Source organism: Agelaius tricolor, unplaced genomic scaffold, assembly GCF_023055355.1.
Source record: "Agelaius tricolor isolate 1412-34295 unplaced genomic scaffold, bAgeTri1.0.p SCAF_31, whole genome shotgun sequence".
NCBI classification, from domain to species: Eukaryota; Metazoa; Chordata; class Aves; order Passeriformes; family Icteridae; genus Agelaius; species Agelaius tricolor.
The window spans coordinates 2,336,803-2,353,668 of NW_027269291.1; the positions used below are offsets into that span (position 1 = coordinate 2,336,803).

At 60.0% G+C, this 16,866-nt stretch overlaps 3 protein-coding genes across 4 annotated transcripts; all 3 read left to right on the top strand.

The window, feature by feature from the left end:
* The first annotated feature begins 58 nt into the window (after nucleotides 1–58).
* Nucleotides 59–1,732, top strand: LOC139601461 (heat shock protein 30C-like). Its single transcript, XM_071450566.1, has 2 exons — nucleotides 59–345; nucleotides 814–1,732. Exons 1-2 carry the CDS (start codon nucleotides 217–219, stop codon nucleotides 1,585–1,587), a joined length of 903 nt encoding a protein of 300 aa, XP_071306667.1. The 5' UTR covers nucleotides 59–216; the 3' UTR covers nucleotides 1,588–1,732.
* A 591-nt stretch (nucleotides 1,733–2,323) lies between these two features.
* On the top strand, nucleotides 2,324–10,634 carry KAT2A (lysine acetyltransferase 2A). Its single transcript, XM_071450714.1, has 18 exons — nucleotides 2,324–2,972; nucleotides 3,475–3,598; nucleotides 4,276–4,421; nucleotides 4,771–4,860; nucleotides 5,008–5,189; nucleotides 6,028–6,219; nucleotides 6,294–6,400; nucleotides 6,525–6,632; nucleotides 6,719–6,855; nucleotides 7,491–7,699; nucleotides 7,770–7,896; nucleotides 8,127–8,237; nucleotides 8,327–8,470; nucleotides 8,705–8,819; nucleotides 8,900–8,936; nucleotides 9,075–9,138; nucleotides 9,329–9,413; nucleotides 9,624–10,634. The coding sequence occupies exons 1-18, from the start codon at nucleotides 2,745–2,747 to the stop codon at nucleotides 9,815–9,817; spliced, it is 2,400 nt and encodes a 799-aa protein (XP_071306815.1). The 5' UTR covers nucleotides 2,324–2,744; the 3' UTR covers nucleotides 9,818–10,634.
* Nucleotides 10,635–10,841: 207 nt separating this feature from the next.
* Nucleotides 10,842–15,694, top strand: DHX58 (DExH-box helicase 58). Of its 2 annotated transcripts, XM_071450715.1 has the most exons (13): nucleotides 10,959–11,255; nucleotides 11,333–11,534; nucleotides 11,615–11,805; nucleotides 11,981–12,097; nucleotides 12,313–12,439; nucleotides 12,519–12,701; nucleotides 12,776–13,032; nucleotides 13,140–13,289; nucleotides 13,511–13,672; nucleotides 14,454–14,644; nucleotides 14,843–14,939; nucleotides 15,164–15,388; nucleotides 15,469–15,694. In XM_071450715.1, exons 1-12 carry the CDS (start codon nucleotides 11,088–11,090, stop codon nucleotides 15,341–15,343), a joined length of 2,025 nt encoding a protein of 674 aa, XP_071306816.1. In that variant the 5' UTR covers nucleotides 10,959–11,087; the 3' UTR covers nucleotides 15,344–15,388; nucleotides 15,469–15,694. The 2 variants fall into 2 exon arrangements, with proteins under 2 accessions (XP_071306818.1, XP_071306816.1); XM_071450717.1 differs by having other exon boundaries at nucleotides 10,842–11,255; nucleotides 15,164–15,694.
* The last annotated feature ends 1,172 nt before the right edge of the window (nucleotides 15,695–16,866 follow it).

Genomic DNA, 16,866 nt, shown 5'->3' on the forward strand with positions numbered 1-16,866 from the left:
TTATACCCGATTCCCTGGAGGCGTGGCATTGTCCCGCACATTACGTCAGCCTCGGGAGAAAAGCTCAGCTCTTTCCAGCCCGTTCCAGCTCATTCTTGTTACTCATCCGTGAGGAGAGGCAGGGCTGACGTCGTGCCCGGCATACCTTCGCCCTGACTCTTACAGCTTTGCTCTCCTGGCTTATAATTAGCAGCATCACCTCAGCCTCCGAGCGGGATGCCTGAGCCACCCTTGCCAAAAATCTGTGCCCTTTGCATTTCCCAGGCACGGAGTGCGTCTGGGCTCGTCTCCTCCCTGCCTCCCCCCACCCTCCCCTGTGTTCCATTTCCCCCCATCTGTGCCCAGGTGGGTCCCCTCAGGTGAGACCAGAAGTCAGCCCATGTCCCCATGCCCAGGTGGGGTGCACAGTGAGGTGTTTAGGGGTCAGCCCCATGCCCAGGTGGGGTGCACAGTTGGGTGCTGAGGGGTCAGGACAGGATGGGGGTGCCCAGCAGGGAGAGGGGTCCCAGAAAGTGACGGAGGTGCCTGGCAGCAGATGGGACATGTACAGGGGTGGGATTAGTTCCTGTACTGGCAGGAGTGATGAGCTCCTGGCACAGTGGAGCCTTCCTCCACCTAGCCCCTGGCAGGGGGGCCAGGGAAGGGCTCTGTAGCCCCCCGGCCATGGCCCCACGGGCCCTGCTGCATCACGATGGCTCTGCAGAAACCTGAGCTCACGGCGGTGACTGCGGCTCCCTATTTGTGGCATGTGACCTGTCCCCAGAAACAGGCGCTGCTATTTTGGCTGGTGGATAATCAGCCTCTCAAAAATAGGCGATGGCTCCAGGAGGCTGCGTGGGGGGAGAGAGCATTCTGGAAGGGACACACCCCTGGGCAGGGGAGAATAAAACCCGCTGCTCCCCTTCCCCAGCCCAGCACGGCTCCAGCCACTGCACCGAGCAGCAGCAGCAGCAGCAGCACAGCCAGGAGCACTCCTCGCTCGGAGCAGAGATGCTTTGCCGCCTGCACTTTATGCCGCCCATGTCCAGCTCACTGTTCCCGTGGCTGGGACCCGTCCGCACCCTCTGGCCACATCCAGGCACCCTTTTCGCCGAGCTGGAGCGGGAGATGCGGCTGGAGATGGAGAGGGCTCGGGAGTTCATGAGCAGCGTGGAGCAGTACCTGAGCAGCGGGAGCAGCCCCGGCCGGCTCGGCATCGCCTCCAGCACCAGCGCAGCGCTGCCCCAGAGCTCCGGGGACGGCTTCTCTGTGTGCCAGGACGTGAAGGACTTTGCCCCCGAGCAGCTGTCGGTGAAGGTGGTGGGCAGGAAGGTGGTGCTGGTGGGGCAGAAGGAGACGCAGAGCACGGACGAGAAGGGCTCCTTCTCCTACAAGTACGAGGTGCTGAAGCGGGAGTGGGACGTGCCCGAGGAGGTGGACGCCGAGGCGCTGACCTGCTCCCTGTCCAAGGACGGGCAGCTCCGCATCGAGGCCCCCAAGCTGGCACTGCCGGCCGCTCCCGAGAGGAATGTGCCCATCCAGATGGGGCCGGCGGTGGCACAGCAAGCTGGCAGCGCTGAGGAGGGAGCCGAGCGGGCCAAGGCGTGAAGAGGAGCGACGGGGACCAGGCTGAGCCTGGCGACAACGGGGGCAGCTGCTGGCCGCAGAGCGGGACCGCGCCATGGCCCGGGGCGTGGTGTCTGCCCGAAACATGTGGCTTTTTTTGATATGTAATAAATATTCCTAACTTTTATTTGCGTGGTTTCGGTGTTTTTGGTCTTGCCCAGCCCTGTGCTTTGCAGTGCTCCTGCCGGTTCCCACGCAGCACGATGGCAGGGTGGGGAACGGGGCTGTGCTGGCACCGGGCACGGCCCTGGCACCTCTGCCAGGGGAACGGGGCTGTGCTGGCACCGGGCATGGCCCTGGCACCTCTGCCAGGGGAACGGGGCTGTGCTGGCACCGGGCACGGCCCTGGCACCTCTGCCAGGGGAACGGGGCTGTGCTGGCACCGGGCACGGCCCTGGCACCTCTGCCCAGCTCTGCCCTGGCAGAGGAGGATGTGCGAGGGTCTCCAGGCCATGAGCAGCACCGAGAATCCCCGGCAGGTCCTGAGCATCCCCCTGGGCAGCATTGGGACCGGTGATTCCCATGTTCGGGATGCTGCTGGAACAATCCCGCGCCTGCCCCGCCGGCAGTGCTGGCACATTCCAGGTTGTTCCCGCAGCTCCGCCCACCAGCCCGCCGCTAATCCGCTTCCCCCGCGGGGAAAGGGGCGCGGTCTCTCATAAACGGCCCTGCTGGCGGAGCCGGTTCGCCGGTACCGGGCAGGAGGCGCGGCCACGCTCCGCACCGGCCGCCCAAGCCGGCTGCGAGCAGGCGGAGGGCGGGTCACACACCGCGTTTGGAGAACAGGGCGTGGCCACGCTCCATATTTGCGGGAGGCAGCGGAGCGCTACCGGCTACCGGAGGGGTGCGAGCGCTCCGCCAGGCACCGACGGCTCGGCATCGTCCCGTGAGGGGCTGTCGCGGTGGGTCGTCATGACCGGGCCTCGATCCTCTCTGGGCGGTTCACGCCACCCGCAGTGCCAAGTGGGAGCTCTGCTCCCGTTTGGGGCAGCGGGTGACGTGAACCGGCCCCGGGAGCGCCGTCCCGGGAGCAGCGGCGCCGCCTCCCCCGCGGCCGCCGCCGCGAACTACAACTCCCGGCGTTCCCTGCGCTCCTGGCGCGCAGGCGCAGTGCGCGCGGGGCGCACGCCGGGCCCGGCATGGCGGAGCCGGAGGCCGCGCAGCCCGGGCGGCCCCCGCCGGGCCCGGCCACAGCAACGGCGGCCACAGCGGGGGCGAGCGGGGGAACGGCTGGAGGAGCTGGATCCAGCGACCCGGCACGGCCCGGGCTGAGCCAGCAGCAGCGGGCGAGCCAGCGCAAGGCGCAGGTGCGGGGGTTCCCCCGCGGGAAGAAGCTGGAGAAGCTGGGGGTGTTCTCGGCTTGTAAGGTGGGGACGGCGGCACCGGGAGGGCACGGAGGGCAGGAGGGGGGGTTCGAGGCTGTGCACGAGTGGGGGATGCAAGGACGGGCATGGTGGGGGTGCAGGGGATGCGGGAGTGGGGGTTCAGTGCTGTGCATGGGTGGGGGATGAAGGATGAGGATGCTGACCCGAGTGGGGGATGCAGGAGGAGGTGGCAAGGACGGGTATGGGTGTGGGAGGGGAATTTAGGGATGCAGGAGGGTGAGTGGAAGGAATAAATGGACAAAGGATGCGGGATTGAGATGTACATGGGGTGCAGGACGGGGGTGCTGAGTTACCCAAGGGAGGTGTAGGGATGTCACTGAGCAGGGGCTGCCGAGTCCTGGGGCTGCACGGGGGAGTATTGGGGTGATGGGGGCTGAGAAAAGCTGGGCAGGGTGAAAAGGGGTAGATGGGAGCTAGGGAAATCTTTGGCCACAGAAGGTGGCAGCCACTGCAACAACCACTGCTGTCCCTCTCCTCTTCCCAGGCCAACGATGCCTGCAAGTGCAATGGCTGGAAGAACCCCAACCCCCCCACAGCCCCTCGAATGGACCTGCAGCAGCCAGTGACCAACCTGAGCGAACCCTGCCGGAGCTGTGGCCATGCTCTGGGTAACTCCTGTGGCACCCCCTGGGCAGGGCCAGGGGTGCTGATCCCTTGTTCTCACTGTGGTGAAATAGGAGCTTCTTTGAGCCAGGTCTCATAAGCTTTTGGAGGTCTTTTTCACACCCAAGATAGCTCAGCTACCTTAGAAGGCATAAAATCAGCAGGATGGCTTGTGTTGCAGTGTTGGAAACAAAAAGGTTTTAATAAAAGGCAAAATAACAAACTCTTTACAGAGAAAAACTAAGCGCAGAAAGCTCTCCTGCCCTTAGTAAAACACTTCACAAAAGCAATTAGTTTCTTTGTTCTCTTCTTTTTCTAGTAAATTGCCCAAACAAAACTTCTTGGCTCCTGTCCAATTAGCTCTCCTTAAATTTGAGGTGGAGTCCCCCAAGTCCTATAAGGTGTCTTTTCACTGGATTGAAGAGAAGCACTTCTAAGCTTATTTTCTTTTTAAGAAGACAAAAGATAGTTTTGTCACTCCATCAACAAGAAGCACATTCCTATACTGTGGTGCTGATCCCTTGGCTTTCTCTTTGTGGTGCTGATCCCTTGGCTTTCTCTTTGTGGTGCTGATCCCTTGGCTTTCTCTTTGTGGTGCTGATCCCTTGGCTTTCTCTTTGTGGTGCTGATCCCTTGGCTTTCTCTTTGTGGTGCTGATCCCTTGGCTTTCTCCGTGGCACAGCTGACCACGTGTCCCACCTGGAGAACGTCTCAGAGGAGGAGATCAACCGTCTGCTGGGCATGGTGGTGGATGTGGAGAACCTCTTCATGTCAGTGCACAAGGAGGAGGACACAGACACCAAGCAGGTGTATTTCTACCTGTTCAAGGTGAGTCTGGGGCTGGGCAGGTCTCACTGCCCCACTCCTGGGGGGACTTGTGCAGAGTTTCTGGTCATTGTGGGGGTTGCTGTCCCGCTGTTTGTGCTCTGTTGGAGCTGGTGCTGAAGCTGTGAACCATCCCACAGCCCAGAGACCTGGAATGCTGACTCTCTTCTGGAGTGACTGCTCTCCTGGCCTGGAATTCCCATGGGGGGCAGTTCTATGGGATGAATGGGTGTGCTCCAAGGGCAGCACCGGTGCCTTCCTGGCTGTAGAAATTGGAGCAGCCCCATGGCAGCATTCAGCCACTTCCACCTTTCCTGGAATATCCAGTTCATGTCTCTTGGTGTCTTTGTAGCTGCTGCGGAAGTGCATCCTGCAGATGAGCCAGCCTGTGGTCGAGGGGTCCCTGGGGAGCCCTCCCTTTGAGAAACCAAACATTGAGCAGGTGAGGCTGCTGGCAGGCTGGTGCACTGCCCTGATGGCTTGTCCTGTGTTCTGCTGCTCTTGCACGGTCCCCTCACTCTCTGGGAGGCAGCATGGAAGAGCCCAGAGCAGCTCCTGGCACCCTCCCACTGTGCCCTCCTCTCCCCAGGGAGTCCTGAATTTCGTGCAGTACAAATTCAGCCACTTGCCACCCAAGGAGCGCCAGACCATGTATGAGCTCTCCAAGATGTTCCTGCTGTGCCTCAACTACTGGAAGCTGGAGACGCCGTCCCAGTTCCGTCAGCGCTCCCAGAATGACGACGTGGCCACCTACAAGGTCAACTACACCAGGTGAGGAGGGCAGGGGGCCTCTGAGCCAGCCACCCTGGGCTCTCCCAGGCTGTCAGTCACTAGGAGAGCAGGCACCTAATGGTGCCAATGCTTCTAAATGTCAGCAGTGCCCTCATCCAGCCTGCTCCCAGCAATATTGTCCCAGGAGGGATATGGTTGCTCTGGGGTCTCTGGTTCTCTCTAGCTGGTCAAAGTGACCCCAAGATGTGTTAAAAAGTCTCTTTTCCCAGCCTGGCAGTCAAAGAAGGAGTGAGAACTCTTCATTTCTCGGTCTCAAGGTTGATTATTGTATCTTATCTATAAAATTCTTTCTCCTGACCTGCCGAGGTCCACTCAGCAAGACAGTCAGAGGCACTCTGCCTGTCCTTGGGGCAGTGTCGTCTTTTTATACTAAAAACTACATGTACAATATTTACAATTACTTTCCAATACCTATCACCTATGTTAGACAGTGAGCTTCTACTCTAAACCAATCCAAAAGTGCCTCCATCACAGCAGAAGATGGAGGCCAAGAAGAAGAAGGAGAAAGGCTGGCCATGCCCAGATTCCTCCATCTTGCCCCTTGAACCCCTATTCTAAAAACCCAAAATCTATTTTTCACCCTGTGATCAATTCACTATCATTCCACTTAAACTTTCATGGCCTGTAAATCCTCATAGAAGGTTGGTAATTGTTTTTACCAAGGGCTAAATCAGAGGCACAGGGGTCTTGGGCTCTGTGCCAAGGTCTCTGAGCCCCCCTGGGCAGGGGCTCGAGTCCTCCAGGGCAGCCAGAGGGATTTCCTGGGTTCCAACATGGTTCCAGCCCTGTCTCCAGAGCCCCCCTTCATGTACCACAGGTGGCTGTGCTACTGCCATGTGCCACAGAGCTGTGACAGCCTGCCCCGCTATGAGACCACGCACGTGTTTGGGCGCAGCCTCCTCAAGTCCATCTTCACGGTGACGCGCCGGCAGCTGCTGGAGAAATTCCGCGTGGAGAAGGACAAGCTGGTGCCAGAGAAGCGGACACTGATCCTCACCCACTTCCCCAAGTAGGTGCCTGGTGTGGAGATGGCTGCTGGAGGGCACTCCTCCTTTGGCATGCTGATGTGCCACTCCCTGCCAGGTTCCTCTCCATGCTGGAGGAGGAGATCTACGGTGAGAACTCTCCGATCTGGGAGGCTGATTTCACAGTGCCAGCTGCAGAGGGTGCCCAGCTGGTGTCTCGCCCAGGTATTTCAGGATAATTCAAGATTTTCCCCTCCCTCTATTTGGGGGCTGAGGGATAAAGGGTCAAAGTGAGGCTGAGCATTTTCACAAGGCATTTTCAGTCATGGGCACCGTGGGTTTCTTGCAGCTGCAGTCAGCACTGTTGCCGTGCCCACCACTCCTCTCTTCAGCAAGAAGCTCAGCAGCAGCAGCTCAGCCACCAGCCTGGACACCAGCACCCCAGAGCCCCTGCCAGGTAAGGTCACCTGAGCCCCCTCCAGAAAGCTGGAACTGTCCATGGTCCTTCCCAGCACTGCATGTGCCGCTCTGCTCCCATGCCAGGAGAGAAGAGGAAGCTCCCCGAGAGCCTGACCCTGGAGGATGCCAAGCGGATCCGTGTCATGGGAGACATCCCCATGGAGCTGGTGAATGAGGTCATGCTGACCATCACGGACCCTGCTGCCATGCTGGGCCCCGAGGTATGGCCTGGGGATGTTGGGGTGCCTCCATGGCCTACAGTGTAGCAGGCACAGGGCCTGCCAGGGCCCCATGGAGGGCAGAGGCCTAAAGATAGGAAATGCCAAGTCACAGTGAATGGCTGGAAGCCCTTTCTTCTGCCTTTTGGACCCCTGCTTATCTCTCTGTAACCCCATAGGTCACTTCTCCTTAACCCCTGCTATTGGCCAATTTCTGATCCCCCTATACCCTATATAATGGGCTGGTTAAGCCCAGTTCTGGAGAAGAGCTGTCACTGGAACTCTTCACAGACATTACTGCAGAATGCCAGAATGGCCTTCTCCTCTCTTGCCCTGAGTCTGCCTGCCTGTGGCACCTTGCAAGCTAAGAGCTGGAATCACAAAGAGCTGATAATCACTATAAGAGCTGATATCCCTTAAGCTTGCTAAGGTTGCCAGCAGCTGAGAGCTGCTTGGGTTTTGGGCAGTCTGTCCCTGTAAGAGGACTGAGCTATCCGGCCTGTGCACCCTGCTCAGGGGCAAACCTGCACCCACCAGGAGGCTGAATTACTACAGAGCTGCTTCCCCAGCGTGCCAGGGTGGGGTGGGCTCCCCCAAAGAGGGTGTGCAGTGCCAGTGACCCCACTCTGTGCCCCCAGACCAGCCTGCTGTCGGCCAACGCGGCGCGGGACGAGACGGCGCGGCTGGAGGAGCGGCGCGGCATCATCGAGTTCCACGTCATCGGCAACTCCCTCTCCCAGAAATCCAACAAGAAGATCCTGATGTGGCTGGTGGGGCTGCAGAATGTCTTCTCCCACCAGCTGCCCCGCATGCCCAAGGAGTACATCACTCGCCTCGTCTTTGACCCGTGCGTGGCTGGGGGGTGCATGGGGGCCGGTGTGGGGGGCTCCCCTCACCCTCGGCCGTGCTGCCCGCAGGAAGCACAAGACCCTGGCACTGATCAAGGATGGACGAGTGATTGGGGGCATCTGCTTCCGTATGTTCCCTACCCAAGGCTTCACGGAGATTGTCTTCTGTGCTGTCACCTCCAATGAGCAAGTGAAGGTGAGAGAAGGGGGGTGGGCACACAGGTGTCCCCCCACCAAAGTTTGGTGTGGGCAGGATGGTCTCTTTGTAGCCCCTTGGGCAGCCAAACCTGCTCAGCACTGGACAGCCCCAAGCTGTGGTAGTTGCTCCTGGTCATCTTCCAGCTGCCCTTTCCATGGGTGGGAGGGGATTGTTTATCCCAGCTGGGGCTGCCTGAGGGGATCTCTGTCTCATGGTACTTCCCCAAGGGCTATGGGACACACCTGATGAACCACCTGAAGGAGTATCACATCAAGCACAACATCCTCTACTTCCTCACCTATGCAGATGAGTACGCCATTGGCTACTTCAAAAAGCAGGTGGGCTCCTTCCCCTGGGAGCTGCTCCCAGCTCTGCTGCTCACCTACCCCCTTCCACCTACCCCTTCCCACCTGCCCCTCTCCCCAAGGGCTTCTCCAAGGACATCAAGGTCCCCAAGAGCCGCTACCTGGGATACATCAAGGACTATGAGGGGGCAACCCTGATGGAGTGTGAGCTGAACCCCCGCATCCCCTACACTGAGCTTTCTCACATCATCAAGAAGCAGAAGGAGGTATGGCCCAGGGGTGGGCACAAGGGTAGGTGACTGCCAGCCACCCCCTGAAGGTAGAGGAGAGGTGTGGGGCTGTGCTGACCCTGAGTGCAGACTTGCAGGGCAGCGAGGGGGCAGTGGTGGCATTGATATTGACTGGGGTTGTCTCTGGCCCTGCACGGTGGGTTTGTGGGGTCCTTGGAGCATCCTGCAGCCCCCACTCACCTGCTCCCTTCCACCCCCCATTCCATGCAGATCATCAAGAAGCTGATTGAGAGGAAACAGGCTCAGATCCGCAAGGTCTACCCAGGCCTGACCTGCTTCAAGGAGGGCGTGAGGCAGATCCCCATCGAGAGCGTCCCTGGCATCCGTGAGTCCTGGCAGGGGGGGCTCTGTCCTTCCTCCCCATGGCTGCAGAGCAGACATGGTGACACTGACACTTTATTCCAGGAGAAACAGGCTGGAAACCACTGGGGAAGGAGAAGGGGTGAGTGCTGCGTGGGGTGCTGCTGCTGCCCTTCTGCAGCAGCGGGGCTGGGGGCTCAGCTCGGGCTGTGCCTCAGTCTTGGTGTTTTCCTGGCCCTGGAGTGGAGAGAGGCTGATGGGCACTGGCTTTGTCCTGCAGGAAGGAGCTGAAGGACCCAGACCAGCTCTACAACATGCTGAAGAACCTCCTGGCCCAGATCAAGGTGTGGGCAAGAAAGGACCCTCAACTCTGGGGTGCCTGTCCCCCTGACAGCCCTCAGAGCTGCCTCCCTTGGGATGTACAGGGCTTTGCCCTTGGGGACTGCTGGGTGTGGGGGGGAGCAGGACCCCTGGGTGCTGGAGCAGACAAGGGTTGTGTGTTCATTGCTCCAACTGCCCCCCACTTCTCCCCAGACCCACCCCAGTGCGTGGCCCTTCATGGAGCCGGTGAAGAAGTCAGAGGCACCAGACTACTATGAAATCATCCGCTTCCCCATTGGTAGGTTGGTGTGTCCAGCACGCCAGGACAGGATTGCAGAAGAGGGGGCTGAGAACCCCACATTAATCAGCAGAGGGGGCTGAGAACCCCACAATAATCGTGGGGTCTGTGGGGGCGGTGGGAGCCTCGGGATAGTCCAGAATGAGAGGGATGAGTTGAGACCCGTCCAGCTCAGTGGCTGGGGGGAATCCTGATCTGTGCCACCTGCAGACCTGAAGACCATGACAGAGAGGCTGAAGAACCGCTACTATGTGACCAAGAAGCTGTTCATCGCCGACCTGCAGCGCATCATCACCAACTGCCGCGAGTACAACCCGCCCGACAGCGACTACTGCAAATGTGCCAACACCCTCGAGAAGTTCTTCTACTTCAAGCTCAAGGAGGGGGGGCTCATCGACAAGTAGAGGGGGCTGGTCTGGATCTGCTGTGGCCACCGGCCTTCCTGTGGGAGGGGCAGGGCTCCTGTGGGATCCAGCCCCACTCTTTGTGTTGGTAGGAGCTGCTGGAGGGATTGGTGCTGCTGAGCAGCCTGGGGAGCTGGGCTTTCCTTCTTGGGGAGCCACAGGGGCTGGGGGGCTGGTGCTTTTATCCCTGAGGTGCTCTGGCTGCCTCTCCTAGGGAATGGGGGTGAGGCTGGAGCTGCCTCATCAGGATCTGCCCAGGGCAGGGACAGCACTGAGCTCCCGCCTCTGCCTGGGGAAGGGGGAGCCCCCTGAGCCCTGTGCATCCCCTTTACCTGGGATCGTGCCTTCTGCCCTGACTCCCTGTGACAGGGCAGGGGCACACAAGTGCTTTGGTCTCTGCTCCGTCCACACGCAGGCAGCCCCTGCCCCTCACACTGAATGTAGGCGGGCTCAGCCCTGCTCTGCCCGCGGTGCTGCTCCTGGGCCGGGGTCCTGCTGGGCAGGGGGCTCTGCCCTGCTCACCCAGCTCCTGCTGCCTCTGTCAGCCCTTCCCTCCCCTCCGGGGCAGGTCTGCCTTCCCTGCCTGTCCCTCCTCCCTGCCAGCTGGGCCGTGGGGGCTGCCAGCCCCAGCCCTGCCCCTCTGAGTGCCAGGGAGCGTGGCTGCCCGGTGCTGTGCTGGCCTCTGCTCCCTGCTCTGCTCCTTGTCCCCTCCTTGCTCCCCACCCCTTTCCTTGCCCTCCACTCCCCCATTTCACTTGACTGGTGTTTTCGTTGGTTTGTTCGTTTGTTTGTTTTTTTTAATAAATGTCCTTGTGCAGCCCCAGATCCATCCTTGGGGCTCACCCCAGCGTGGTGGGCGGGGGGGGGGGGCAACCTGGGATGTTCTGGAGGGTGCTGGGGAGGGGAAGAGACACAGCTCGGGATGGGGAGAGTGTGACGATCCCTGTGGATGGGCTGGGGCGCGCTGGGCAGAATTGGGGTGCAGGGTTTAGTTGGGGTGTAGGTGGAGGCACAGGGGCGATCTGGGTGTGGGGAGGTTCTGTGGGAGCTCCACTCGCTTTTGGTTTCGCTTCCAGTTGGGAGCCGGGGCTCCCGGGGGATCCCCGAGGAGGGCGGCTCGGCTCGGTTTGGCTCGGCTCAGTTTTCCCCAGCTCGGCCAGCGTGGCCCCCCCTTGCTGCTCCTTCCCCGTGCCCCGCCCGCCGCTCTCGGCGCCGCCTCCAGTTTCGTTTCCCGGCGGCTGCGGCGGCTCCGGGACGCGGAGAGCGGGGAATGGAGCTCCGGGGGTACCAGCGGGAGGCGGCGGCCCCGGCCCTGAGCGGCCGCAACAGCATCGTCTGGCTGCCCACGGGGGCCGGGAAAACGCGCGTGGCCGTGCACGTCTGCCGGCAGCACCTGGAGAGCCGCAGGGACGGCAAGGTGGCCGTGCTTGTCAACAAGGTGCTGCCCTGCCCCGGGATCGCGACAGCCACCGCTGGCGGTCCTGGCCAGCGCTGAGTGTGGTCCTGTGGGCGCAGGTGCACCTGGTGGACCAGCACACCGAGAAGGAGTTCCACGTGCTGCAGGACACCTTCAAGGTGGCGTCCATCAGTGGGGACACCAGCCACAAAACCTTCTTTGCTGACCTGGTGAAGAAGAGCGACGTTGTCATCTGCACAGCGCAGATCCTGCAGAATGCCCTGGTGAGCACGGAGGAGGACGTGCACGTGGAGCTGACAGGTGGGCACCAGACTACAAATACTGCTGGCCCCACAGCTGTGGCTGAGCCCCAACCATCTCACCTTGCTCCCTTCCCCCAGATTTCTCACTGCTGGTGATAGATGAGTGCCACCACACCCACAAGGACGCTGTCTACAACAAGATCATGCTGAGATACCTCCAGCGCAAGCTCCGTGGGGAGCAGGACCTGCCACAGGTCCTGGGGCTGACGGCATCCCCTGGCACTGGGGGGGCAACATCCTTTGAGGGGGCCGTAGAGCACATCCTGCAGGTGCGTCCTGTGCCCCCTGTGCTGTTTCAGCAGGGTGTTCCTTGGCATGGGGGGTGATGCCCAGGTGTGTGGGTGCTGGGAGCTTGGAGGAGTCATCCCCAAACTCACCAGGTGAGTAGCATTGTCCTGGGCAGCTGGGCTCAGGGTGGAAGCAGGAAGGTCTTTTCCTTCTCAGATCTGTGCCAACCTGGACACTGAGAAGATCGCATTGGTGCAGGACGAGTTGCAGCACCTGCAGAGCCACGTCCCCCAACCCAAGAAGCAGTATGACCTGTGCCAGGAGAGATCACAGGTGAGGGATGCTCAGATGCATGGGATGCTCAGAGGCATGGGGCTGCTCACTGGGTGGAAGGTGAGACCCCCCCAAGCCCTGCTGTGTGAGGCACCTTCATCTGAAAGTGTGAAAAATCAGTTGACCCAGAGCTTTGGTGCTGGGGGATCCCACAACTGTCTGGGCCAAGCAAGCAGCCACAATTCCCCTGTCCCTGAGCCCCTCTCTGCTGCCAGGACCCCTTTGGCGAGCAGCTGAAGAAGGTGATGGTGCAGATCCAGCAGTTCATGGAGAAGCCGGATTTCCCACGGGACTTTGGCACACAGGTTTACGAGCAGCGCATTGTGGAGCTGGAGAAGAGAGGTGAGGCTGTGCCAGGGAGGGTGTGGCAGGGCTGGGCCATGGGGACAGGCTGTGACTGCCGTGTCCCCTGCCCTGGCAGCTACAGAGATGTTTTGTCGCAAGACGCGGGTGTGCGCCCTGCACCTGCGCAAGTACAATGACGCTCTGCTGATCAACGACACCGTGAGGATGGTGGACGCCTTCCAGTGCCTCCAGCAGTTCTACAGCTCTGAGAGGGATGAGAAGGACCCCACCGAACAGTTTCTCAGCACCATATTTGAGGGTAACTGAGGGGCCTGGAGGGGGGTGATGCCGGCTGCATTTGGGGTGTCCCTGACGCTCCTGTCACCTGTGCAGAGAACAGGGCGAAGCTGCAGGCGCTTGCTGGGGATCACCGCTATGAGAACCCCAGGCTGGCCAGGCTGGAGGGGATCCTGCGTGAGCACTTTCGGCCCCTGGGCACTTCTCGTGGCATTGTGTTCACCAAGACAAGGCAGAGTGCCCACAGCCTGCTGAGCTGGCTGCAGAGCACGGCCACGCTCCGTGGGCAGCACATCAGGGCCGCCGTCCTCACCGGCGCCGGCTACAGCAACCAGACCAGGCACATGACACAGGTGAGTGCAGGGAGGGTGGGCAGGAGCTGCACCGACCCCGCTTTGCACATTTTGGGGGTCTCAGAGCCCTACACAGGTGCTGAAGCATCGCCCCTCTGTCTACCCAGAATGAGCAGCAGGATGTGATCAAGCAGTTCCGTCAGGGAGCCCTCAACCTGCTCTTCTCCACCAGTGTGGCTGAGGAGGGCCTGGACATCCCCGAGTGCAACATCGTGGTGCGCTATGGGCTGATGACCAACGAGATTGCCATGATGCAGGTGCTGCCCAGGCTCCCTCTGGCCCTGCCAGGATCCCCCAGAGGGGCAGGGGTGGGACATGGTGGCTCTTGCATTCCCTGCAGGCAGCTCCTTGGGGATGAGCCCATCTCCTTGGCAAGGTGCAGAGGAGGGTGGAGGTGGCTTCGTCCTCACAGGGTGGCACAGAAGGGTTGGCTGTGTCCCTCATCTGTTGACTGCAACATTTGAACCTTGCCGTGCAGGCCCGGGGCCGTGCCCGTGCTGAGAACAGCGTCTACTCTGTCCTTGCCAAAGCCAACACCAGAGAGGTGACCCGAGAGCTGCTCAATGAGGACCTGGTGGAGCTCATGAAGAGGGCGATTCAGGCAGTGCAAGCCATGCCTGAGCAGGAGTACTTCCAAAAGGTGGGTGCTGGGTGCTGCCGTGGGTCTGGCAGGGCCAGGCAGCTCTTGCTGCTTGCTCTGTCTCAGAGAAGCAGAGATGCAGATTCCCCAGATCCTGGGGTGGGGTTGTGTGAGGGGCCTCACCAGCGTGTGCCCATCCTGCCCTGCCCTCCTGCTCTGTGCTGATAATGCCTCCCTCGGTATCCATGGATCTTGCCGTGTCTCCCATCTGTCCTTTGCTGACCCCTGTCCCCTGCTGTGGGAACCCACAAAATCAGAGGGGTTTGGGAAAGCTGCAAAAGGCAGGCCTCAGAGACAGCAGAACTGTGATTAGAGCTAAGCAGCAGCCATGAGATTGGCCAGCAGAAAAATTATTTAGAAAGTAGAAAAGCAAAGACAAATAGAACAATGGTCTGTGTATTAACACTTGTCTAGAATAACTCTCTAAGCTACAGAAAAGTTTATCTAGCAAGATATTAGGAAGTTTGAAGCTTAATAATGGAGCTTTGTGCATTGTGCTTTAAGGCTTACAAGCAGGTATTGTATTTGAAATAAGCAAGCATTGTTTTAACCAAAGGTACCTGTGCTTATAGTGGTTGGATAGAACTACTGTCAATGTGCTTTTGCTTTGTGTGATTGGTGAAAAAACTTACGAAGTAAGTTGTAACATTAAGTTCTTTGTCTGCTGCCTGGGATGTGAGCTGGTGGCATCTTCCCATTGTCATAACCATGTAATGAGACTGATGCTGGAAAATCAAACAGCTCAAAGCACATTCCGGTGATACCCCCCTGTCCCCCCCAGATCCAGGAGCTGCAGAGGGTGGCCGTGGCCAGCTGGCTGCTGAAGGAGTCCAGGATCAGCGAGCGGAGGCAGCTGCACCAGGCGTCTGCTGTTCAGCTGTACTGCATCAACTGCAGCAGGCCCGTGTGCCGGGGCAGCGACATCCGCACCGTGGAGGGCATGCACCACGTCAATGTCAACCCCAAATTCGGGTAGGGGGCTCAAGGGCAGGCAGAGGGGTAAGGGGAGTTATTGGAATATTACCAATATAGCCATCAGGACGTGCCTGAGCTAGTCTGGCCCTTGCTGCTGAGCCAAATAGCAGCACTGTGGTGTTTCACCCCAGAGACACTTTTGGCCCGCTGGGTGTGTGGTGTTTCACCCCAGCCCTGATGGCCCCTTCCTTCCAGGTCATATTACAGAGTTTCCTCTGGGAAAATACAGTTCCAGAGGACTTTCAAGGACTGGGAGCCCGGCTGCCGCATTTCCTGCAACAACTGCAACCAGGTGAGCACCACAATTCCCCAGTGTCTGCAGCCCAGGCACAGCTGGAGGGACAGGAAGGGCTGAGCCTTGTGAGCTGTGCCATGTGTGTGCTGTAGGACACGGACACAGGCTGTTTCCTGTGGAGGGACACGCCTTGGGAGCAAGGAACTGTCCCCTCCCTGTGGCCCTGCAGCCTGGGGACGCCGTGTGTGCCTCGGGTGACTGTCCCCTCCCTGCCCACACAGGACTGGGGCATGGAGATGCTGTACCGCCAGGTGAAGCTGCCTGTCCTCTGCATCAAAAACTTTGTGGTGGAGACACCAGCAGAGAAGAGGAGGTACAAGAAGTGGGGGGCTGTGACATTCCCCATCGAGGCCTTTGACTACGTGGAGTACTGCTCTGGCACCTACGGCCTGTCCTTGTAGCACGGGCTCTGTTCAGAAGAGGACCATTCACAGGGTGCTTTCAAGGTACTGCATGAAAAGGGGAGGCTTCCTCAACCCTTGGACAGAGAGCCATGGCTCACTCCTCTTTTCCTTGCTGATCTGAGCCTCAGCAGCCTGTCCCGACCTGGAGCCCATGGCTGCTGATGGAGCTTTGCTGCACCCATGTAGAAAGGATGAGATGCTGGCACTGAAAACCACCCAAACCTTGCTCCCCGTGCTGCTGCCTTCTCCTCCACAACCCTGCCAGGAGAACCATCATTTCTGTGGGTCCAGGACACTCTCATTTATGAACTTGATGGCTTCCCATTAAAACACACATGCTAGACTGAAGGGGAAGGGTGGCTGCATCACTCGTGGCAAGAGCTGGTTGGGTACAGGAGGCTTTGAGGGGGGAAAATTGCCCCAGAGCCACAACCCACTGGACCCTGTGCCAGCAGAACAGGGGTCTCCAGGGGACAGAGTAGCCTGTGAGGCTGCCCCAGCCCTACCCCAGCCACAGCCAGTGCCCTGAGCGACCCATCTCACCCACCCACCCGAGACCGACCCTTCCCAAGGTGCAGAATGAGCCTGAACCCCTCTGGGGCAGCCCCAGGGGTCCTGGGGGGCTCCGGGCGTCCCCTCGGTCTCACCTGGGAGCGGCCTGGGGAGCGTCCAAGCTGCGGGGGAGCCGCGGGGCTGTGGCAGGAACTGGGACCGGGATCGGGCGCAGGAATGGGCGTGTGGGGGATTGGGTACCGAGGGATTGGGGACTGGGGGATTCATTCGGTACCGAGGGATTGGGTACCAAGGGATTCATTCGGTACCGGGGGATTGGGTACCGGGGGATTCATTTGGTACTGAAGGCTTCGGTACCAGGGGATTGGGTACCGGGGGATTCATTCGGTACCGAGGGATTGGGTACTGGGGGATTCATTCGGTACCAAGGGATTGGGTACCGAGGGATTGGGTACCGGGGGATTCATTCGGTACCGAGGGATTGGGTACCGGGGGATTCATTCGGTACCGAGGGCTTCGGTACCAGGGGATTGGGTACCGAGGGATCAATTCGGTACTGGGGGATTCATTCGGTACCGGGGGATTCGTTACTGAGGGATTCATTCAGTACTGAGAGATTCGGTACCGGCGGATCCGGTTCCGAGGGATTCGGTACTGAGGGATTCGGTATCTGGGGATTCGGTACCGAGGGATTCATTCGGTACCGAGGGATTCATTCGGTACCTGGGGATTCGGTACCGAGCCCAGAACCGGCCGTGCTGTCCCGCCGCCAGCCGCTAGAGGGAGCCCCGCGCCGGGCTGGGGAATGCCCGGGGAACCGGGGAACGATCGGAGGGGACCGGGGGATGCCCGGGGAACCGGGAGATGTTCGAGCAACCGGGAAACGATCCAGGGGGACCAGGGAATGCCCGAGGAACCGGGGGATGCCCAGGGAGCCGGAAGATGTTCGGGGAACCGGGAAATGATCCGGGGGGACCGGGGGATGTTTGGGGAACCGGGGAACCATC

What these genes read in the sequence shown, in the direction of transcription:
- LOC139601461 (XM_071450566.1), top strand. Translation starts at nt 217, where the DNA reads ATGCCTGAGCCACCCTTGCCAAAAATCTGTGCCCTTTGCATTTCCCAG. An exon ending in TTCCCCCCATCTGTGCCCAG is followed by an intron (nt 346 to 813) that starts GTGGGTCCCCTC and finishes TCTCAAAAATAG; the next exon opens with GCGATGGCTCCAGGAGGCTG.
- KAT2A (XM_071450714.1), top strand. Translation starts at nt 2,745, where the DNA reads ATGGCGGAGCCGGAGGCCGCGCAGCCCGGGCGGCCCCCGCCGGGCCCG. An exon ending in CACCCCAGAGCCCCTGCCAG is followed by an intron (nt 6,633 to 6,718) that starts GTAAGGTCACCT and finishes CTCCCATGCCAG; the next exon opens with GAGAGAAGAGGAAGCTCCCC. An exon ending in CTGCCATGCTGGGCCCCGAG is followed by an intron (nt 6,856 to 7,490) that starts GTATGGCCTGGG and finishes CTGTGCCCCCAG; the next exon opens with ACCAGCCTGCTGTCGGCCAA.
- DHX58 (XM_071450717.1), top strand. Translation starts at nt 11,088, where the DNA reads ATGGAGCTCCGGGGGTACCAGCGGGAGGCGGCGGCCCCGGCCCTGAGC. An exon ending in AGACCAGGCACATGACACAG is followed by an intron (nt 13,033 to 13,139) that starts GTGAGTGCAGGG and finishes CTGTCTACCCAG; the next exon opens with AATGAGCAGCAGGATGTGAT. An exon ending in CCTGCAACAACTGCAACCAG is followed by an intron (nt 14,940 to 15,163) that starts GTGAGCACCACA and finishes CTGCCCACACAG; the next exon opens with GACTGGGGCATGGAGATGCT.